This window comes from Carettochelys insculpta, chromosome 4, assembly GCF_033958435.1.
Source record: "Carettochelys insculpta isolate YL-2023 chromosome 4, ASM3395843v1, whole genome shotgun sequence".
Classification (NCBI taxonomy): domain Eukaryota; kingdom Metazoa; phylum Chordata; order Testudines; family Carettochelyidae; genus Carettochelys; species Carettochelys insculpta.
Window position 1 is genome coordinate 122,561,499 of NC_134140.1, and position 24,630 is coordinate 122,586,128.

General features: G+C 41.5%; 1 protein-coding gene across 5 annotated transcripts in view; it reads left to right on the top strand.

Annotated features, from left to right (window-relative positions):
• The window catches only part of MAPK10 (mitogen-activated protein kinase 10), a 117,661-nt gene that overhangs the window by 57,951 nt on the left and 35,080 nt on the right, over positions 1–24,630 (top strand). For 2 of the 5 annotated variants that reach the window (XM_074992003.1, XM_074992004.1), the window contains 3 exons: positions 7,959–8,030; positions 18,149–18,331; positions 23,487–23,611. In XM_074992003.1, coding sequence (XP_074848104.1) covers positions 7,959–8,030; positions 18,149–18,331; positions 23,487–23,611 — 380 coding nt within the window. The remainder of the gene's footprint in view (positions 1–7,958; positions 8,031–18,148; positions 18,332–23,486; positions 23,612–24,630) is intronic. The other 3 variants (XM_074992007.1, XM_074992002.1, XM_074992006.1) reach the window with 2 other exon arrangements.

A 24,630-nucleotide genomic window follows, 5' to 3' on the forward strand; every position in this document is an offset into this window, starting at 1 on the left:
TTGAACTGAGTCTGTTAGTCTTCTGAAGCTTGCATGGAAATTAACGAACATGGAGGACAGATTGCTGACTAATGGATCTTTATTATCAATGAACTTTTTGTAAGTAACTTAGTGAAAAGTCCTAAATTCTACGTAGAACTTGGGGTAATATTCTCATATCAGTGGCTTATGGGCATATGCACATAACTTCAGTTAGTGCTATAGGAAGGTATGCATCAGAATGAGAATACATCTACCAGATGTATCAAATATAATAACTAACACTAGGCAACCTCATGAGAAAGCAATGCAGCTTTTGAAAATGTTTATAATCAAATCCTGAGGTTCTTCCTCAGTTTTTACTCAGTTCTTACTCCTAATTATGTCAGTAGGACTTAGCGTGAAAAAAAGAGTAAGGACCTTAGAATATAACCAAATTTGAATTGTTGGAAACTGCCAAAAGCAGGCAGAACTTCTGAAACCTCTAATTGTTCCCAAACCTTAGTCTCAGGTCTGGCTAAAAAAAGGCTACAAAATCTCATAAGGTTTCAGGCTCCAATGATTGGAAATGCACTTCGTGTACTATGTAATGAAGGGACAACATGAAACACTATGGCTACGTCTACACGTGCACCCAACTTCGAAATAGCTTATTTCGATGTTGCGACATCGAAATAGGCTATTTCGATGAATAACGTCTACACGTCCTCCAGGGCTGGCAACGTCAATGTTCAACTTCGACGTTGCTCAGCCCAACATCGAAATAGGCACAGCGAGGGAACGTCTACACGCCAAAGTAGCACACATCGAAATAAGGGAGCCAGGCACAGCTGCAGACAGGGTCACGGGGCGGACTCAACAGCAAGTCGCTCCCTTAAAGGGCCCCTCCCAGACACACTTTCATTAAACAGTGCAAGATACACAGAGCCAACAACTAGTTGCAGACCCTGTATATGCAGCACGGACCCCCAGCTGCAGCAGCAGCAGCCAGAAGCCCTGGGCTAAGGGCTGCTGCCCACGGTGACCACAGAGCCCCGCAAGGGCTGGAGAGAGAGTATCTCTCAACCCCCCAGCTGATGGCCGCCATGGAGGACCCCGCTATTTCGATGTTGCGGGACGCGGATCGTCTACACGTCCCTACTTTGATGTTGAACGTCGAAGTAGGGCGCTATTCCCATCCCCTCATGGGGTTAGCGACTTCGACGTCTCGCCGCCTAACGTCGATTTCAACTTCGAAATAGCGCCCAACACGTGTAGACGTGACGGGCGCTATTTCGAAGTTACTGCCGCTACTTCGAAGTAGCGTGCATGTGTAGACGCAGCTTATGTGAACTCAGGTATTCTGAAAAGAGAATTTGGCTTACGGAGAGAAGAGGTACTGAAATCCAGACTGACAATGCACAAGCATCCATATTCATTCCCCCCAAGGATTCTTTGTTGAATAATTGTCACAATGATTTTTTTTATTTCCCAGTGTAGGAATATTTATTTTCTATGGTAGGAAAGTGACACAATTTATTTCTGGCATGAAAATGGCTGTAGTTTGTATAGTACCCAGAGGTACAGAGACCTCATCTAGGGTGGGTGAAGTCTCTGCTCTGCAGCCTCACCTGAGAGCCAGCTGGCCTTTAGCTCATGTGGTAGAGTGCAGGGCTTTAGACCCCCTGCTTGCAGGTTCTATCCGTGGTGCTGACAACCCAAATCTGTCGGTGTTACATTTGGAGCAGGGTAGGTGTGTATGAGAGAGATTCTTGAAGAAGAGTGCAGCTGCAATATTATAGTAACTGATTGCTTTATTGCAGAAACATCAAAAAAGCATACTCGGGAGCAGGCACTTTTTTAACAAAAGTGGGTGCCGGGGGTGGTGCGGGGAAGAAAGTTTCCAGTTCTGAAGAACTTCACACTACCTCAGATGAAACGGTGGACGTACATTACCTTGGAGCCTGGAAGCAGGCTCAGGAGAGAACGCAGGGTATGAGGCATCATACTCTCCCCTTTATGCTGAGATGTAATTTGTGTAGGCCAGGCTACAGTCAGGACTCTGTTAGACTTGTGAGTCCAGCACAGGTAAATTGTGACTACGTTTAACTATGGTGAGCATCATCTTTTCTGGATTCCCAGGACGTGACTTCTTTTAAATACCTTGCTGAATTGAGGCCTGAGAGTAGAATATGGCCTTTTGCTAGATTTGTTGGTATCCTGATAAATACACATGCTTAAAAATCACTATTATTTATATTAGAAGCAGAAGCTCTAAATTAAAATTTTGAGTGTCTCTCAAATTCCCTTAGCCTTTCAGAGCTCAGTTTGCAGACAGGCGAGACAGAACTACTATGGATCAATGAATGTGTAATATCTCTAGAGGGAAAGAGAGAGACCTTTAAACCTGGTAGGAAAAGCTGCAGCATTAATACCGTATCAAATAAAATAAATTTGCATGAATCAAATAATGTGTTAAAATGTATAATCATTTTTATAATGCAAGTGTAAATTTTTATGGGATGAAAGTTCTGAATGGTCAAAGCAAAGCTTTCTGAAGCCCTTTGCTTGATGGCAACATAATTGTTTAGCTCAGAGATTAATACAGGCTGGTCTCAGACAGTGGGGCTGACACCTGCCATGGGTCGCAGGCCTGGCTCCACACCTCTGGAAGTGGTGGGACCAAGGTAAGAGAAAGGGGGGCTTGGGGCAGTGAGCCCTTAGGGCTGCTCACATTGCAGCACTGGCCTCCCCCAGATTTCCAGAGGGCACCAGAGAAGCTATCACGTTCAAAGCTCTGGCCACCACCACTGCTACTTCAGGAGCAGAGGCGGCTGGAGTTCCAGGCCTCTTTGAAATGCTGGGTCCCTTTGCACCTGACCCCGTTGCCCCCACTCCATCTCCCATTGGCAGGCCTGCTCACAGACTTAATGTAGCCAAATTGCCATATACTCACCAGGGGAATAGTTTGCACTCTGCTGCTTGGAAAGAATCCAGACAGTCTACAAATGAGTTAATGAAGTTCATAGATGGTACTAAGCAACGGAAGGAATGGTTTGGAGATACAACATTTAACTTATTCATGCTGAAGCGATATAGCCTTGTGCTATATCCCTTCCTTGCCATAGGAAATATACATGATGCACCATAATTTTACATGACACAAACACTGTCATTTGAGAAAATCACTGACTCACGTACATTTTTAAATAGGAGTAACTCCAATGCACATTTCCATGCCAAGTAAATATTCTGTCATGGTAAATAGTTTCAGAGGGACAGCCATCTTAGTCTTTCATGATCATGGTTGTGTTACAGTCTGATTCTGCGAGGACCAAAGTTTCCAAAGACAGAGTGGGGTTTGAGGACACTTAGGCTAAATCTACATGGCAACAGAACACTAAATAGGCTATTTTGGCATGTGGTACTGTCTAAACAGTGCCAAATGTCAATATAATATGCTATTTGAAAGCAACTTTTAGTTTTCCTGCAAGGTGGAGTACAGGGATGCTGAAATAACGCACCTGTTGTTTTGAAAAATATTTCAAAATAAAAATCACGTTTCAAAGGCACATTTCAAAATAGCTATGCTGTGTAGACATAGCCTGAGTAGCATCCAGAAAGTGTTTAATCTGTTGCTGAGTAAGCCTCCTTTAGTCTTATTTACCCCTTGCCACAGAGCCAAAACAGGTCTCTTTTGTAAACTTTCTCTTAAGTAGTGCATAAACCTGGTGCTGGCCCTCTGTCCTGAAGTGATTTTCAGCCCAGTGATCAACTGGAGTCTGAAAAGCAGCTCTTTACTTTGAAGTCCTGTAGATCAGCAAACACAAGGTATGTATGGGCAAACATCAAAAGTTTCAGACTTCACATGCAGTTTGCATAAGCCTCCAAATGTTTAGATACTTCTGTGAGCTATCTGAACCACGTGAGTCTGTAGGATTGTGCTGGACACCTACTAACAGCTTTCTTGTGGGATTACTAGTACTTCTGGTTCGCTTTCCCACCATAGCTACAAGACCAAATATCTGTTTTCACACTATTATGTTGCTTCCATTCACAGATCAGAAACCAGAAGCAGACAACAAGATATCTGAATCCTTACAAATCAAAATCATTTGTACTAAGTTATTTGTTTGTATTGCTTATATAAGACTAGTGTTGTGTGCAGTGTTTCAAAGGCACAAAATAAGGCCTGACTTCTGCTCAGAAGTCCTTATGCTCTTAGGGCTTGAACCTACATGGTGCTGAGCAAATGTTTTAATCTGCTGAAAGCCCTCAACCCCATGGGAGTTGAGGCTGTGTGGCATCTCACAGATGGTTTTGGGGATCTTGTAAGATTGTGTCCGAATTCAGGGTGTACCTACACTTACTGGGTCAAAGGGTCAATTACATGGAGTTCAATTTAGCATGTCTGTTAAAGACACGCAAAATTGATCTTTCTGGGGTCTGCAGTTAACCCCCTGTACTCCTGCTTTCAGGAAGAGTAAGGAAGGTCAACAGGAAAAACACTCCCATTGACCTCCCTCAATGAGGACAGACCTCGCAGTGACTGCAGATATGTCAGTTATAGGTATGCAATTGCCATAGCTAGAATTGCATATCTGCAGTTGACTGTAAGGTCTAGTGTAGACCAAGCCTCAGATTGTATCATGGGGGCAGGGAGAGGCAATTATACAACTGGAGGGGAACATGGGGAGGCTAAGGAGATCAATATTTTGCAAAGGAAGGAGACTGTAAATGTGACAGAAATTTTTGATTATTTTTGTTGTTTTTTTTGTTTTGTTTTAGTGTATATTATTAATGTTTACATAGTCATGTGCCAGAAAAGGAGTAGGCTCTGGTGGAAAGAAACACAGGAGAAGTGAGGTTTAAAACAACACCACAAAGTAATTTGATTTACAGGTAGTAGAATGCTGCTCCAGACATAGAGGAAAGCATGAAAAAGGCAGAGTTGTCAATGGAAGAAGGGAATGAATGGCACATTATATGGAGAGGGATGAGGAAAACCCAGGGTCCAAGAAGGAATAAGATCAAAGATATTAGCATGGCTAGAGCTATATGGAGCCTTGAGGTTGATGACCAGGAGTTTGAATATGATTAAGAAAGATACTGGGAGCCAGTGAAGAAATTCACAAAGGGCAGAAAAGGAAGATGTGTGAGTTTAAGCTTATGAATGGGCTAAGGTTTGGGAAGCAGCAGGGAAGAGGATCATACTGTTTTCTAAACTAGTTTGTCCGCTTCTATCAAAATATTAAATGGCCCACATCTGCAGGAGACATTACCTTTCCACCTCTGTGAGTTGGGCTCAGTGGTGCAGTGGGACCTAACCCAACACTCTGAAGAATTACAACTTTTTAAATTGTAATTTAAATTTAACTTTTTTAAGTCTCTGTGCTGTTTTAATTTTTTAAAAGAACAGTCCCCAGGTATAGTGTTGTGGTTACAACATGCGACTGTATAGTTACAGCATCTGTCTTTGAGATGTACCAGAATTACTATCAGCCAGCCCTCCAATACTGAGGACTGTGATGGGTTTTTATCTCTGAATGTTTCAAGTAAACAGCTGGATTCAGTTCAATAGCTGGAACTATAGTATGACGAGCTGGAAAAGTATTTCTCAGCAGAATACCCAAAAGAAACCCCTTTAAAATGGACTGGAAGAGATAAACTCAGTGCTGACAAGTATGTTCAGACTTCCCTGGATTCTGCCCAAACTTCAGACCTCAGCGTGTGTTTGTGAAATTTGTTTGGGCTGTTAAATATTCTGGGCTATTGACAAGCAAATGAGCACATCAAGCTTCACAGTTTGCCTCAGAAATCCTACATCCAGCTGTTCTACAACAGGTAGCTTTTCAAGATATGGTGGTCTGTGTCCAATTCATAGTAAACAAGTAATTGTGCCATTAAAATATAAGCTATCACATATGGCACTAAAGTGGCCATCTTGGCAGTGGTGGAATCGTACTGGATCCTCTGCAGATCAGAGATGGGCACACTGAGTTAGTAATGTGGGGAAAGCTTGTACGGTTGCTGCCTGCCCATGTGCCTGTAGTGAAAAACAGGCAACTCGAGGCCCGGAGACTCTGGTGGGGAACTTTCTGTGAAAACAATATTCATGCTCTCTCCTCTTATCAGGTATAACCAGCGTAAGTCTATTGACATCATTAGTTTTGATTAACAGAGGACTAAACTGAATTTAGGATTAAGATTTATATCTCTTTATTACGTGTTTGTTTAGAGCCTAGAACTACCTGGAACATTGATCCCTAACTAGGGCTTCTGCGCACTATTGTAGTATGAATAACAATGAGGTCTTCAGCCTCCAGCTCCTTATAATTATCAAACTTATACAGTGCAATTAGGGATTTAATTACTGATTTTAAAATCTGTGAAAGGGAAAAATGAAGAAAAAAAACCACTTATCTTTGCTCTGCAGATGTTGAGTCAAATTCAAGGGTTCTTGCCAAGTCCACTTGACTTTGGAAATTTTCTAAGAGTTTCCTTCACAGAACTTCACATGTAGAATGGAATTCTTCCATTTCTGACTTGCAGTACAGTTAAACCATTAGATGATTTTCCATAGATATTTTAATAAACACTTTATAAAAATAATACCAAGAGGCAGAAATATCTTAAAATAAGAAATGTATTAATAACGGATGAACGCAGAAATGTTTGCATTATCTTTTCCTGATATTCTGCATATAAGCTTGTTGCGATGGGAGCAGCAGTAATTTACTTTTCTGCATTTGCTTATTGCTACCAAGCAATAGCCGTTTTTTTCTGAGATGTTAAAGCTTCTCATATGCTAAGTAGAACAACACAGAACCTCAGAAGTATATTTTCCTTAGAAATCAAAACCACTTTAAGCCACGGCAACCAAATCAGAGTCTACATGGAATCTTAAGGAGTGAAGCAAACCATATGATACTGGTCTGTGCCCACACACATCCTGAACAGCAGTCTCGCTCTGATATGTAATATCATAGAAAGAAGTTGGCAGATGCAGTTCAATTTCAGGACTTGCTTGCTTGTGTGTTTGTGCTGTATGGTATTTAAAAAGTTCATCCTCACGATAACAAGGACAGCACAAATTTATTTGCACTTTAGACATCAAGGGCCTGATTCTGCTATCATGTATGTCGCAGTAAATCATGAGATGCTTCCTTGAAAAAAAATTCACATGCCCCAAGTGTACGCAGCAGGGGAATCAGGCTTCTGGTTTGCTCTGAATTGCAGTCCAGAATGGCCAGCTTAGTGCTTTGTATCAGAGCTGTTGCATAATAAAATTAGCATTTCCTATTGTGCAGAATGAAAATCTTATGAAATTCTTAAGATAGCCATTCTGAACTAGTGGCTTTCGTAGAAATTCAATGGAAAAGAGCCAGCAGACGCCAAAAGATGCATTATCTAAACTGAATGATCTCAACACATTTTATTCACATTTCTGAATGAGAGGTGCATACGTTTTGTTAAGGCTAAGTTTTCCTTTGTGGCTGTTGGATGTTCAGCTTTTAAAATATGCATGGCTGTCTTGTAGTTGAAAGGATAAAGGGGAAGCGATTTGCATATCCCCAATGAATACAAAGACCGGCATTCATTTACAGTGGCAACCAGTATGATTCTAAGTAATGAATGCAAATGAGAGCTTTAAAAAAGAATGAAATTAATTATTTAATTATAATTGCAAATGTGCATGAATGCATAGTAGTTCGGCCTGGGTCTGACTCAGTTTCTAGGGTTTCATAATATTGTCTCTCATTTCCATGAGAAAAAAAGTGTGGAATCAGTTTTTCTTAACCCAGGTATTCTTTCTCAAACATGTATACACAAACATGGCTCCTCCAGATAGATCTTTCAGAGGGGTGTAAGGCAGGCCCTGCATCTGAAGTATAAATTGTAGGCTTCTGTACTTGGCATGATTGGATAAGTTGTCGTCTCATTTATTTGTTGTTCTGTTGCTGTGTTCTTGTTTACCTTCATTTCATTTTTGTTTTCAGTTGACATGTGGTCAGTAGGGTGCATCATGGGAGAAATGATTAAAGGTGCTGTGTTGTTTCCTGGCACTGATCGTATCCTTCCTAGCAGCCATTGGCCTCTATAGGTACTTTCAATCTGTTCCCTTTGGACATCCTGTTAGTAGACTAGTGCTGATATAGATTTAATTTATTTGAATGACTGGGATAAGTCCCATTACAAAATGCTTGAAAAACCTGCCCCTTAACTATAATGTCTTTGTCTCCCAGTGAAAGGCTTACCTGGAGAACACAGTGGGTATAGTACAGGTTGAACCTTTCTCATCTGGCACCCTTGAGACTTGACTGGTACCAGACAAGAACTTGCCAGACCACATGAGGCCAATATTTTCTAGCACATTTCCAACACTTCCACTACTTACTGGGCTCTTACAGGATATGTAGGGCTAAATTACAGCTAAATAAGAGCGCAGAACACTGAGAGCCAGGACTGGTGGCTGTAAGCAAACTTTATGGGACCACGAGTAACTTGGCCACACACATGATTAGTGGTTACCCAACTAAGTAAATTTGTGACAGGTTACGGAGTTTGCTGGGTGACACAGTTCCAGATTAGAGAGGTTCAACCTCTACGTGAAAGATCTAACCCAATTATGTATTGTTTCACCACAACCATCTTCTGCTGGTAACAGTCAGTGACCACTTGTTCATCAGTTATGTTGGACTGTAAATATCTCAAATGATCTTTTATTATTTTTATAAATGACATTATTTTAATGTTCTAGTTATGTTTTATAGTGGGTGCCATTTAAAATCAATGTTCATAGTATATATAAGTGTGTAGTAAATCATAGTAATTACACTTTAGGGAGAAGAAATGGCAACTTAAACACTACTGTTTGGTAAATATTGATTTTTCTAATGGTGCTCATTGTACAAAGAAACACAATGCTGTTAAACTAGGAAATGCTTTCAGATTTTGGATTTTACTTTTTCTTAAAACTGAGAGTAGTTTGGATTGTATTACATTTGTGAGTCAAGCCTCTTTACTTAAAATCATTGTATTTGGCTTCACTTTTATTGTGATTCTGAAAAATGAAACTAGAGCAGGTAAGCTTCTCCTCTTCATGAAACCTATTAATGTGATTTTGTGGAGTAGGGTTTTTTTCATCATTGCTAGAAAGTACAGTATAGTTAGAGCTTCTCAGATGTCTTTTTTCATATTTGGAAAAGACGAGCAGAATGTCACTGCTAAATACATCATATTTACATACATTATACATGATAAGCTGTATTATAAATACAACGTATTGAACTATGACCATCTGGTTACCTTTTCCAAACTTGAAAAGAGCCCTGTAAAGCTTAGTAGAATATCCTGGTACCATCACAGCTGCAGCAACACTGCAAGCAAATATAGTTAAACTCATTTTAAGTCAGTTAAACTCATTTTAAAGCCTCAGTAGGCAACACGTGCTTAGTTTTGTTCAGTTCTGTTCCAACTACCATTGAGATTTTTATTCAAATGTCAATAAATACTTAATTGTTTAAACATGCATAAGTCTAAAATTTCTATTCTCTCAGAAGTAACTCAAAGAAATTACAACAAGGACCTTTCGGACCATTCAGTTTATAGAAAGGTTTTATTTCTCATGTGGACCCTGTGCTTAATAGAACACATAGGCCATATCTACACAGGCAGCCTCTGTCAACAGAGAGACCTTGGCAGTACCTCTGTCAACGGACAGGGTATACACATAAAAATAGGTTGAAAGAGAAAGCCACTCTGTCGATAGAGAGCAGCCAGACTGCCCTGCCCTCTCTCGACAGAATGGCTGACCAAAAGCTCTGCAAGCTAGACTGCCTGGGAAACTGGAAGCTCTCTCTGTCGACAGACGCTCTGTCAATGAAACACTGTCGACAGAAACATTATGCCTGATTGGGGACAGGGATAATGCTGCCGACTGAACAGCTGAGTTTTGTTGACAAACTCTTGATAGAGCACTTCAACCATGTAAACGCTCAGTGAGTTTTGTCAAAAAAAGCCCAGTTTTATTGTCAGAAGCTGCCTGTGTAGACACAGCCATGGAGAAGAGAGCAGGGAGATATCTTCAGGTGTTAATGCATTTGTCACTCAAGTTAAGTGCACGAAAATCTCTCTGAATGTAATTTTTTGTGCTATCACATGTTTGCTAAATGAATTTTTCATGCACCAGACGTAATTATTTGATTAATGTGGGAAAATAACTGAAGGCTTTTTTTAAGAAAACAAGATTTTTTTTTCTAGACTTCCATCAGTACAGTAGTCTGAGCCTGTATGTTTGCTGGCTATGTGGCTGAACTATGGGCTGCTCCTGTTCTCATTGAAATTAATGGCAAAACAACTGTAGGAACAGGACTGGGCTGAGTGGGCATGGTAGGATTAGAGTTTCTGCTGCATGAATTAGTGTAATTCCAGTTAGCACTAGTTAAGGATTTGGTACAGGATGTGTTTCTGAGTGTACTGTGGAAATTGTGGGATAGGGTGAAGTATTCATTCTGCTTTATCTCAGCGCTGCATTTCCTCTGTTTGTTAGGTGATGTGAGATTTACTTAAAAGTGTTACCAGCAAAAGTATTAAACAAAATGAACATGTCTGATGTTTTGATTTTTAAAAGATTGGTTTCCATTACATAGCTTCATAATTATTAAAAATAAATCACAAAAAGCCTCTGATTAAGCTATTAAATTCTATGTACATAGCAATAATTTCCAGAAATCAACCATTAGCAATTACTGATTAGTTTGGGATTATTCCATAACTGAGTTCATGTTCTCTTCATAAATTTAGCAAGATGCGATTCTGGTACGTGGGCAGTGCTCTTAAGTGCTACAATAATAATAAATTATGTATATATAACTAATAATTTTAGTAACACGTATATGGTGCTAAAACTGCACTGCACTTCATATGCAGCTCAGCTGTATTTTTCTGCAATTCTCTTACTTTCTTCACTGATGCTGTGCTGCAACTTACAAGTTCTCCTTCAAACAGCTGAGCATCCTTCTTGAGGAAAAAAACACATGCTTTTCTAATACATGTCATAACCAAATCCAACCCATCTCATGACCCTTCAGAGGATAAGTGGGTCTGATCCTGCAAGGTGCTGTGTGCCTCCTGACAGATATTGAGCTCAGAACTCATAGTCATGGAAACTGAGGAGAATCAGAAGCTTAAACATTCAGGTCCAAGATGTGTTGTTCTTCCATTCAAGGCAGGCTCTCGAATCCTGAATTGACTGGAATCACAAAACCAGTGTAAACAGAAAATGGAGTCATGCCCGCAGGGAAAAAGATTAATAACCTTTGTGAGCCACATTCAGCAGAGCTTTTAAACATGTGCTTAATTTTAAGCATATGTTTCAGTCTCATTAACTTCAGGGGGAAACAAATAAACATGTGCTTAAATGTTTAGGATAAGTGGGACTTTCATCATTCCCTTTTCAAGTAAATATCACAAAGTTATTAATCTGTTTTTCTTAATTGTTGGGCATATGAAAGAAGACAAGTTGGTTAAAGTAGTCAGTGGACCTAATATAGTTCTCCGTTGACCAGAGAGAACCTAGGAGGAAATTTTCTACAAATATCTGTTTCAATTAAAAGTAATATTTGATTTGAAAAGTGTTTGCTACCCTTTTACATATAGCAAACTTAAAAATGTTTATTTGATTATAAAATTCACAATTTGCAAGTTGTCATGTGGGTTGAGTTTGACATATAAGCCATGTGATATTGTTTCTATTTTCTCAATTGACTGACTTATATAACAAACCAAAATAGCTTGAGTTGCAAATACTACAGTCAGATACGATGGTGGACAAATTGCAAGCTAGTTTAGCCTGTTTTACCATTGTAAACCTTCTGAATTAGTTGTAACCGAGAGTAGAATTTAGCCATTGTTCTTTTACCAGGAGGTCTCTGAAATTTGATCAAATTTTAAGGGGAAGTTTTACATTACTAGTGGTCCCTTCAGTCTTCATTGGCTCCAAATTGTAAAAAGTTGCACTCTTTTCCCAGCATTTTCACTGCTTGGCTATGCTACATTTTATACCAGCTTTTTGGTATGGTAGGTTGCCTCTGTCCATTCTCCTTTGCAACACTGGGATATACATTTGAGGGCCTACAGCTGAGGACCTTCAGTTAAGGGATGAATTGTGACTTTTCCACCAGCTCTGAACAAGATTCTGCCTCAGTTTCTTGGGTGGAGTGAGAAGGGAGATAACAGCCCCATAGAGAATGCTCTTGTTCTCGCAATGCTATCTGCGATTTGAATAGCATGAAAAAAGGAGTAACAGGTGCCTCACCTTAATTCCTATAGTTAGCTCTGAAAGGAAAGGTTATGCATAGCTTTATTTTCTAAAGTACAGTTTCCAAACAAATTTTGACCAGAGTAGCCTTTCACTAGGAAGTTTGTGAATGCATATGGGAATGTATATAATTCTAACATACTTGGAATATACGATAGTGTTGTATGTACACTTTTGTCAGCATGAACATGGGCTGTCCGCCTGACTCTGCGTTTATGAAGTCATATTCCACCACACACTCTTGAATTCTGTATATACCACATAATTTTTTTTCAAATTATTTTTGAACTGTCACAGCAAGTTGTAAAATAATTGCTATATTTTTTGTGGTTCCATCTGGACAACCAGGTGCCTTACACTGTGCATCCAAGCATACAGTCTCAAAGCTGAAAGTATAACAAGTCCATTTTTGAAGCCTTTTAAAAGTGGCCCAGAATAGTTTTTTTCCCTGTAGTTAAGACTGATGTCAGAGTCTAAAAAGGCTAAGAACAAATGCCGTATACCATAAGAAAGAAATTCTCATGTTTCTAATGGTTTAGCTGCTAGTTTAACCATTCCCATTTTGACGTTGATGACTCACAAGTTATTTGACCTCAAACTTGTTGTTTGTTTAGGACTTAATGGCTACGTCTACACGTGCACCCAACTTCGAAATAGCTTATTTCGATGTTGCGACATCGAAATAGGCTATTTCGATGAATAACGTCTACACGTCCTCCAGGGCTGGCAACGTCGATGTTCAACTTCGACGTTGCTCAGCCCAACATCGAAATAGGCACAGCGAGGGAACGTCTACACGCCAAAGTAGCACACATCGAAATAAGGGAGCCAGGCACAGCTGCAGACAGGGTAACGGGGCGGACTCAACAGCAAGTCGCTCCCTTAAAGGGCCCCTCCCAGACACACTTTCATTAAACAGTGCAAGATACACAGAGCCAACAACTAGTTGCAGACCCTGTATATGCAGCACGGACCCCCAGCTGCAGCAGCAGCAGCCAGAAGCCCTGGGCTAAGGGCTGCTGCCCACGGTGACCACAGAGCCCCGCAAGGGCTGGAGAGAGAGTATCTCTCAACCCCCCAGCTGATGGCCGCCATGGAGGACCCCGCTATTTCGATGTTGCGGGACGCGGATCGTCTACACGTCCCTACTTCGATGTTGAACGTCGAAGTAGGGCGCTATTCCCATCCCCTCATGGGGTTAGCGACTTCGACGTCTCGCCGCCTAACGTAGATTTCAACTTCGAAATAGCGCCCAACACGTGTAGACGTGACGGGCGCTATTTCGAAGTTACTGCCGCTACTTCGAAGTAGCGTGCACGTGTAGACGCAGCTAATATTTCCCATTCTAACTCTCAATCCTCTTTAACTTTGAGGGATCATCGACATGTTGGCCGTGGCTACACTAGCCCCTGCCTTTTGAAAGGGGGATGCTAATGAGCCACTTTGTCAGATGCTAATGAGGCGTTACCATGAATATGCAGCACCTCATTAGCGTAATGGTGACAGTGTGTTTTGAATGTGCCACTTTCAAAATGCACACCATGGGTGTAGACAAGAGCCTTTCGAAAGGACCCCAGACATCGAAAGCTCCTTCTTCCCATTTGGTTTTGGGAAGAAGGGGCTTTTGAAATGGGGGGATGGTCTTTTTGAAAGGCCCCTGTCTACACCTACGGTGCGCGTTTTGAAAGCAGCACTTTCAAAATGCACACGGCCGCCATTATGCTAATGAGGTGCTGCATATTCTTGGCAGCACCTCATTAGCATCTGTCAAAGTGGCTCATTAGCATCCCACTTTTGAAAGTTGGGGGGCTAGCATAGCCATGGCCTTGCAGATAAAGAAACAGCAGATATCTCTTTTACCCCTTCACATATGATCTCTATGAGAAATTAAAACTACACTTGTAAAGGACCTACATGTCAACAATTTTCTCTTTCACTTTAGGGATGATGTGTAAATTGAAATATGAGAGAGCATGTGAAAGAGAAAATGAAAATGCAGAGGAAAAAATCAAAAAAGGCAAAAATGAATCCAATTTATTCAATGATTGCAGAAACCTGGGTATGTGGGTATGTAGGCATTGCAGAAGGAGCCTATTATTATGGTTTGCTTACAGGTCCCATCATAAGGTCTTGTTTACTGTTGTTTATAATGTTGACAAATTCAACCATGTAGGCTGAAAGTATCCATTTTTTTCTTGGTCAATTTTTTTGCCTGAGGTCCAATATTCTTTTTAGTATCTAAGTAAAAATAGTTAAGCTATTTCCAAGAATGAGGCTAGGGAAAATACATTACTTTGCCCAAGTTAAAAAAAAAAACTGTTCTGGCAATTCTTTTAGCAGGGACTTGAAATTTGGTAGTGGGGGTAGGCTTACATATCAGAGATATTTCCTTTCTTTTTATTTCTATGAAAATTCACCACCATCTGGCCAATCAGAAAAACTGCAGTTCGTACACGGCATGACAGAGACTTTTGAAATTTTAGTAGCTAAATTCCATGAGTTCGTTGATGCTGAACATGCTCCTGCTGAAGTGGATGGTCGGAAATCAATTTTCAACTGTGCCCCCTGCCCTCGTCTTTCATTATTTATTTATTTATTGCTACAGTTGTAGAACAGTTCAATTATTTTGAGAAAGAATGTCTATGGTCTTAAAGAAGACAGGTCTGTTTCTTGGTAGCACAGGAAGTATCTGCTAATTTCAGTCAAAAATGCCATAACTGCATGCAATTCATTTTACCTACAGCAATAAGGGTAGATCTACACGAGGAAACAAAGTCGATCTCAGTTAAGCAATTCTAGCCAGCAAAGCCATTGGAGTAATTAGAATCAATGTATCAGAATCAACTTTGCACTAGTGTGGTCCAGGGCTCTTCAGGCTTACACCAATGTCCCTTACTACACTACATTCTCATTTAATATGTATACTATTCTGTTTATGACGACATTTACGTCACACTGAGTAGGCATACCTGCCTGTAGTTGTTTCAGCTCATGATTAGGATACTTAGATTTGAATTTTGTGATGACACAATTAATTTGAGAATAGGGGTTTTGTCATGTAACATGGATTGCTCAACTGAGGACATATTGTTGTTCATGGTAAATAAAATTTTATAGCATTTATACTTACATATGTGTTTCTAAAAAGTTCATCTCCACCTCTGCTAGACCATACTATTCATAGTAGGGTTGTGACTTTTCTTGTCTCCTGGATTTTGCAGGTTTGGGTAGATGGCCACCTGAATTTGAACTGCCACTGGTTTTAGTGCTGAATTTTGCAAAACTAAAATTGTGTGCACTTTCGTTAATCTCATATAGGGTTCCTCTACGCTTACCGCCAGGTTGACACCCTGGAGGTCACCACACCCTGGTGCCCTGTTTGCTACATGTTGTGAATGGAGATGGTATTGGCCACCGTGGACTTAGACTGAACCCATGCGGAACAGAAATTCCCTTCCAACATTTTCTATTTCTCCCTTCTCTGTCACTGTCAACATCATTCCTTTTTCCTCTTCTTCAGGTCCACAGTCCTCTCCTTCAGGTCCACAGTCCTCTCCTGTGCCCTCCACATCCAGCTCCTAACATAGATCTATCCTGGCTTTTTCCATTCTCACAGGCAAATCTCTCTTTCACCGCTTATTATACCCTGCCTTGATTACTGGCCTCTCAAATGCACACATTGACCTCCGTCAGTTCATACACAGTGTAGTCACTTACCTCCTTTCCTTTGCTCATCAATTGGCCATGATAACTCTCTCTTTATGTACTTTGAGTGGCTTCTTATCTGATACCAAATCAAATATAAGCATCTTCCCACCATCTTCAGACCTCTGAATAACTCTGCATCTCTTACTTGTCTTTCCTTATCAAGCTTCATGTTGTATCCATGACTTCTGCACCTGCAGTGTTCTCATCCTTGTCTACCCTTTTTTATTTCTTCCATGTGATCTCACATGACACAGCTTGATCACAGACTTACCCTCATGTCTTTTATACACAAGACAACCCCCATAAGCTTATGTTCAAAGCCCATATTTAAACCTCTCGTAAAAACTCCCTTCTGCCAAGTTGCTTTTGATGAATCATGTTGACTTTCATACAAATTAGAGGTGGTCAAAATTTTTTGATTTTGTACATTTTCCAATGAAAACGGGAACAAAATTTTCACTTAAAACTTCATCTCACCTTTTAACCAGCTATTGAGTTGGTTGAAAAAAATCAAATTGTAAAAGTTTCTGACTATAAAAGCACAGATATTTTAATGGAAACTTAAACCTCCAAATGTTTCCATTTTTTCATCCATCTCTAATACCCAAATTGTATGTAATTTGTCTACTGTTATCTCCTTTCCTCTGGCCACTTTTCTGTCCTTAGATGGTGAGCTCATCATAGCAGTTGCCGATTTTCTTGAGTGTGTGAAAATCTTTTAGCAAAGACTAGGCATACCTGTAAACAAACAGTTCACTGTAATGAAAATGTGGTTGTCTTCATACTTTGCCACATCAGAAATAGACTTTCTAAAATGAATTTTCTCATTCCAAAGAGTTCTTATGAAGCTCCCTTAGCTATAGGCTTGTGACAGTCTTTTGGTAGAATTGTGCATCACTGTACTGAATGCCTTTTTCATATTTAAAAAAAAAGAGTGGCCAGTACTCAGACAGCTCCCTGCCCCATCCCTTCAGCCAATCCCATGGCTGGGGCTGCCAAAGTGCTGGTAGTACTCAGTACCGGCAAGTACTAGCACAAAAAAAGCACTAACTGTATGTATTAATACAGTATCCCAGTATCTTCAAATCCTCAGCATGATGCATGCAGGGACTATAATGGTAAGGTTGGGCCAGTTTTAAAGGCAATATTCTTGATCAACATTTCCCCTCCCTTTTTTTTCACACATTGTGCAAATTCTGAACTTGTCTGGAAGTGACCTCATTCAGCAGATATGCTCATTATTTATTACTCCCAGAAAGCAAAAAGAATTGCCTGCTGAGACCCACCAATAAGAGAGAGTTTCTTGGCTGAGTGCAAAAGCACGTGAAAGCTAGCATTCATGGTGAAGGCATAACAACTGTTTGTTTCTTGTTAGTCATCATGTCTGAGGAAAACAAAACAGAAATATTTGTGTGTAACTGCTACATTGTATAATGAAAGAAAAGATTTGTTAGAGGAAATGGTGAACAATCAAGAAAAACACATTTTTACAAGTTACTCAATAGTTTTTGTTGTTATAAAATTAGGCTGAGAAGAATAAAAACACAAGTGTGCAGTATTTCAGTCTATGTATACACCTCCAGAAACTTCTGGTAAATATGTCTTTTCATCACATTTTATTCCCAAAGAAAATGGCATTTTCAAATTAGTGATCACTCATGAAAAAATGAGAAAGTTTTCACACCTTGCAGAACCATTTTCAGGCTGTTTCACCCCACTGGGTTATGATCTACGTAATGTGACAGCTATGATTAATATGTTCATCTGATCAGATAAAGTTCTTTTTACCTTTGTAGGCCTTCTGATGTCTATAGGATTACACTGGTGAAAGGCAAAGTAGCCATTAAGCTCTGAGTTAAAAACGAAAATAGACTAATATCCATAATCAACATGGAGGGAGTTTTACTGTGTGATGTATCCGGCTATTAGTATTAATTCTTATGTGTGTAGTGTTCACAAGTAAACTAGATGCTTTAAATATCTCACCCATTATGGCTTACAAAGCTTCAGGTCATGATGATGAACCAAGATGCTGAATGCCAAGTACTTTGGGAAGGAATTCTACATGAGTTGCCAAAAAACGACCAGCTGAACAAAAACAAACAAACAAAAAAAGCTAGTACGCTGCATGTTTTTTCCCCCTTAACCAACTCTCCTCAGATATTGACCAGTGGAATAAAGTAATTGAGCAGCTGGGAACACCATGCCCAGAATTCATGAAGAAGCTGCAACCCACAGTGCGGAACTACGTGGAGAACCGACCTAAGTATGCTGGACTCACTTTCCCCAAACTTTTCCCAGACTCTCTCTTTCCAGCCGACTCAGAACACAACAAACTCAAAGGTATGTCCAAAGAAGGACCAGGGGGCATGTGTGAGCAAGTGCAATTCAAAAACGTTGTTCTCTGGTGAGCCAGCTGAGTTTAATGTACTTCATACAGTGGGCCATAATTTTTTTTTTTCATTGCTAAGATGAGGGAGAGTCATTGATGTGGAAAAACGGGGAAGCACTTTTATTGTCTTTAAAGTTAGGCCGCACCCATGCTTTTGTTGGAAACTGATCTCTTTAATGTGAAGATAACGCAAAATGTTTGTGATCTGCAAGTGGTATGGTAGAGAAAAGTAAAAGTGTTTTAGCTAGTTGATGTTTTCATGAATAAATCTTGGCGTATGTCAGATCAGATTCAGGTGCTGTAAAGACCAAGACACTTTTATCTAGGAAGGACCTAGTTGTAAATATGACTTTGAGAGGAATTTGGTCCTAGGGCAGACAGGCTTCTAAGCTGCATATATTATCATTGATTAAGCAAGTTTGGACATCCTGAATTCTTATTAATTTTGTTCTGACATAGTGGAGCCCAAGGAGTCTTCTCAGAAGATTTCAAAAGTGGCATTAAAACTTTCTTTGTTGTAAACCAAACACTGTCTATGCAACCAGAACCCTAACTACAAAAGTGTTGGTATCTTTACTAAATAAAGTTAAAGCATCAATGCCACTAGTTAATATCATTCTTGATGTAGTTGGAAGATAATAACTATCTGTAAGTGGTTTCAGCAACTAGGGTTTGGTATGTGAAGCAGAGTAATATCTTAATTACAGTTGGGGTACATATTTCCATTGTACAATATATACAATGTCATGTGATTGTTTTGTAGTTCTGATCTATTATTTGCTTTATTCTTTGTTTTCCATCAGAGGTCAACTGCAAATTATATAAAAAGTAAGATAATAATAGATAATTTCAACCAGGAAAGCATTTTAATGTTTTATGTGCATTAGTAACATGGTATCTTGCTAATCTTTAAAAATTATCACAGTCAATTTATGATACAAATTATTAACAGTCGAAAAAAAACAAAGAAAAATCAGTTTGTGGGTTGATTGGCAGCATTCTTGCTATGAATCCAGAATGCTACAGGCTTTAGTCCCAGATTATTGATTTTGGCTTGTATTTCACAGAGATCATCATATGGTGCTAGGGGTTGTTTTTTTTTTATTGGATACATGCCCAGTCAGACATCAACATGAACTTCCATCTCATGATTATTCAAACTTCTGTCAGAATGAATAGAGAATTACTTTGCTGTCTTGGCTAAATTTCATATTCCATTTGCCCCTGCAACCACCAGCTAATTTGTGTCTGTACACTGTGAATAGTAAATCGCATAGCAATGGCTACAGCTACCTCCATTCAGGTCCTATGCTATGAATAGAAAAAAAATCAGCTTGTTCTCAGGGAAGAGAATTCACAATTTTCTGCTATCCTGAAATCTTGCATGTTCAGCTGTGTTACAGCCAAATTTGAACTTTCTTGACACATAAGACTAAGTGCATAGGGCCATATCCTCAGGATACATTGTTACAGCTCCATAGAAGTCAAACACAAGTGTAAATGAAGTTGTTTGTTAACACCTGCCAATGATAAGGACCACTGGCTTCAGCACCACTTGAGTGAGTAAGACAATCAGGATTTGGACAAAGGCTTAGTTGACAATGCTATCTAGAACCTATTTGGTGATGAATGTCCAAGGATATGTTTCCACTACTCCAGAAGATCGACCTGCTCACGGGCGATCTTCTGGGGATCAATTTTGCACATCTAGTATGGACATGTGAAATAGGGGTCGTCGTTGATCCCTGTACTCCTTGGCCATGTCTACACTAGCCCCAAACTTCGAAATGGCCACGCAAATGGCCATTTCGAAGTTTACTAATGAAGCACTGAAATGTATATTCAGTGCTTCATTAGCATGCGGGCGGCCGCAGCACTTCGAAATTGATGCGCCTCGCCGCCGCACGTCTCGTCCTGACGGGGCTCCTTTTCGAAAGGACCCCGCCTACTTCGATGTCCCCTTATTCCCATCAGCTAGTTCTCAGGGAAGAGATGGGAATAAAGGGACTTTGAAGTAGACAGGGTCCTTTCGAAAAGGAGCCCCGTTGGGACGAGCCGCGCGGCGGCGAGGTGCATCAATTTCGAAGTGCTGCGGCCGCCTGCATGCTAATGAAGCACTGAATATGCATTTCAGCGCTTCATTAGTAAACTTTCAAATGGCCATTTGCATGGCCATTTCGAAGTTTGGGGCTAGTGTAGACGAAGCCCTTGTGAGGTGTAAGGAGTAAGGAAGGTCAGTGGGAGAAACTCTCCCATTGACCTTCCCCAGTATGGTTAGCCAAGTTAGCTGAGTGTAAATATGTTGATTTTTAGCTATGCAGATATCGTATTGAGTATCTGTGGTCAACTTACTTTGCCTAGGGTAGACATAGCGCAAGCAATAAGAATACCATATACTGCTACATTGTGAGTTTCTACTTTCTATGACTCACAATGTGCTTCTTCCCTTGAAAAGGGACTTGCTGGTAGGGAGAGAATTTCAATATTACTCTCCTCAAGAGAAAACCCAAAACCTTATACCCAAACTCCCAGAACTTTGTGGCAGTTTGAATGAATGGATTCCAGATTTACTCCTGTTCTTAGCTTTGGTTTTCCAAAATAAAACACATTGAAGGGATTTTGCAAACCCAAAACACAACCCATTCACTAGATCCCCAGGGTCATCAATATGGCCAGTTTTCACTGCATAGTTGTCAGTTTCTGGCTATACAGTGAGGGTGTGTCTACACTAGCACGTGCATTTGAAATTCAGATTGGAAGACCGAGTTCTTTCGAAAGAACCCACAGAGCATCTACACTGACACGGTGCTCTTTTGAAATTAACTTCAAAAGAACTCCCCTGTTCTTTCGATGTCAGTCCTTCATTCCCAGGATGGGGAAAGTGCCCTCCTTCAAAAGATTATTTCGAAAGAAAGCAAGTGTAGATCCTCCTCGGCCCACTTTTTCAAAAAAGCGAGTCCTCCATGGCCGCGATCAGCTGGCCGGTGGCAGTGCCACTCACAGCACAAGCAGAGCTCTATGGCTCCAGTGTCTATCCGTGCATAAGGATGCAGGCTCCCAGAAGCCCTCAGGGAACCCACGCTGCTGGTCAGCCCACTGCTAGTTGCGAAACCCCGGGGGAAGCTGCACCACCTCCAGCACCATGGCCAGCAGCTGGGACTCTCGCCCATCCCAGGGGCCATCTAGGGACCAGGGGGAGTCCTCCCAGGAGGGGAGCCAGCCCCCCAAGAGCCGGGCCTCATCCTGGACCGACACTGAGCTGCAGGACCTCCCTGCCCTGTGGGAAGATGAGGAGGTCCTGCAGCAGATGGGCGTCTGGCACCGGAACGTGGCTGCGATCAAGTGCCTGGCCAAGGGCCTCACTGTCCAGGGTCACCTGCCCCTGACCTCTGGGTGCCCACCCATGCCCTCTCCATCCCCACCCCTGTGCCCGGGTTGCCTGCCTGTGCCTGTCCCCATCCCCGCCCCTGTCCTCAGGGTGTCCGCCTGTGCCTATCCCCATCCCTGCCCCTGTCCCCGGGGTGTCTGCACATCTCCGGATGGTGCCCCTCGCCCCCCACATGCAATCTAGGTGTGAGCTGGGCATGGCTTACCTCGATAAGGATGGCCCAGATGGTGGCTTTGCCCACCCCAAATGGGTGGCCAACAGACTGGTAACTGTCTGGGGTGGCCAGCTTCCATAGGGCGATGGCAACCCTTTTGTGCAGGGGGAGCGCCGGCCTCAGGTGTGTGTCTCCATGCTGGACGACTGGGGCAAGCCAGTGGCAGAGCTCCAGGAATGTCCCTCTGTTCATCCTGAAGTTCTGTAGCCACTGGTCGTTGCCCCAGTCCTCCAGCACCAGCCGGTCCCACCAGTTGCTGCCTGTGGGGAGGCTCCACAGGCGGCGGATGACCCAGGGGACTGGCTGGGGACATTGCACCCTGAGGATGACATCCAGGATGGTGGCCATTGTGGTGACCACCCAGAGCCGCTACAGCACAGCGGCCAGGACCAGAGCCAGGGCATTGGCCATGGCTGCGATGGGGGAGGGGTGCTGCTTATGGTCCATGGGGGCCTGAGATGCCTCCTCCAATCTCTCTTTCTCTCTCTCTCTGCCTGGGGACAGGGTTGCTGACCCTTGGCATGTGCAGGCTGAGGAATGGGGGCGGGGGCGGCTTTAAGGTGATGGCAGGCAGCGGCCCTGGAAGGGCTCATCTGCCATGCAACCCTGCCTGTGGTGCTTCCTGCCCCTGCTCTTTCGAAAGAGCACCCTGGTATGTGTGGTCACTCTCTTTTGAAATTGTGCTGGGGGCCTTTCAAAAGAATGGACTGAACCTTCAGTCCCCGCTGGTGTGTGTGTGGCCACTCCATTTCGGAAGGCCATCTTTCGATGTTCTTTTTCAAAAGACATTCTTTCGAAATGGAACTGTAACGTAGACGCAGCCTGGGTGTATCTAGGCATAGGTAGAAAGCCTCAAGGCAAGTGAGAACCTTTCATGATGTTAGTAGCTGGTATAGGAACTACCACAGCACCCTTCTTTCTGCTGCCAGCACAGGGCAGATGAAAGGGGATGAGGCAGAAGCTAGAGTTACTCAACAGAAGTTTTTGAAGGCTTAAAAAATTTCCCATCCTTTATCAGGGCAAAACATCAATCTGAAATGAAACCAATGTGGGTCAGTTTCATTTCAGTTTCAACCCCACTTTCTTTTAAAATATTTTAAAATGTAATTAGTTTGAATTTTAAAATGAAAAGTTTTTTGAGATGGAAAAAAACCACACTGTTTCCTGGTAGTGAAAAAAATAAAACATTTTGATTATTTCAAAGCTTTTTCTTCAAAAGAATTCTGAGTTGAAATTTGATCAAAACCAACAAAAATGTTTTGGCAAATCAGCATTTTAGGATCAGTTTGAGGCTTGTACAGTGTGCAGGTCTTATTCATCCTCTGGGCATATTTGGATGTTTTAATCTATTGAGGAGTGGCAGAAGGGTGAGAAATGAAAAATAAATGGTGGGAACAATTGCCCTACTTATTTTTTTATTTTTTATTTTTTTGCACCAGTTAACCAATTCCTGCGTGTAGTAATTTTGTACTGACTTTGTGTTCCTCTGGTTTTATTGCTCTAGCCAGCCAAGCCAGGGACCTTTTGTCAAAGATGTTGGTGATTGACCCAGCCAAACGGATATCAGTGGATGAAGCCTTACAGCATCCATACATTAATGTGTGGTATGACCCCGCGGAAGTGGAAGCGGTAAGCAATAGATGGACATGGAATTTGCTTTCACCTTAATACTGTGAAATGAAGTCATAATATTTCTTTTAACCCTGCCAAACATGCCCTGAAAGAAACAAACAAAACTCATCATCATCAATAACTGTGGGCTCAGCGCACGTTGGTGTCTGATGCCTCTCTCACTATTTCCTTCCATGTACGATATACCTTATTACTATACATAAACCACATGGTGGAGAGGGGCAGAACTAAACCAGAAAGAAAACTAAGCTCCCATTTCAGGAAAGCTCTGAAACCTTTGCTTAAGTCTCACTGTAGTCAGTGGTACTTGAAGAATGTTTTAAGTTGAGCAGGTGGTTTCCTGATTTGGGACCAGAGTGTGTAATTTGAGATGGAATTTTCTGATCATGTTATCCTGCTGCAAGGACATTCCTCTTCCTGTGCCTTTTGGCAGCAATCACCCATTGGCTTCATGAGGACAGTAGCCTATGTGAGGTGCCTGTAGCCAGGTTCATTGTGAATTTATATTCCTTCTACCTGCCTGAAAATAAAAGAAAGCAAAGATATTAGTGAATTCAAAACCCTGCTTCTGAAACCCTACTTTCTCTTAATCAATCACAAAGTGATTGTAATTTGAGTATGGAACTTGGACACTAGGGCCACGTCTACATGGTCCAGGTTATCAGATCCACTGCCAGCAGAGCTATGTTAAGCAGGTTTCTGGAAATTGCAAATGGCTTCCAATTTGCATACTTACATGGCTAATTAGAATAGCTGTGCAAGATTTTGCTCTTGGCAGAGTGGTCTGCCAGCAGGAAAGAGGTTGTGTAGACATACCTCTGCCAGCTAAACCCCCTTTTGTTGCCATTCCCATCAGGCATAAGGTACTGGTAACAGATGGGGGTTTAGCCAGCAGAGGCACATCTACATGGCCTCTTTCCTGCCAGCAGACCCCTCTGTCGAGAGCAAAATCTTGCACAGTGGTGCTAAGTAGATGTCAGAGTGTGCAAATGGCAAGCCATTTGCAATTTCCAGAA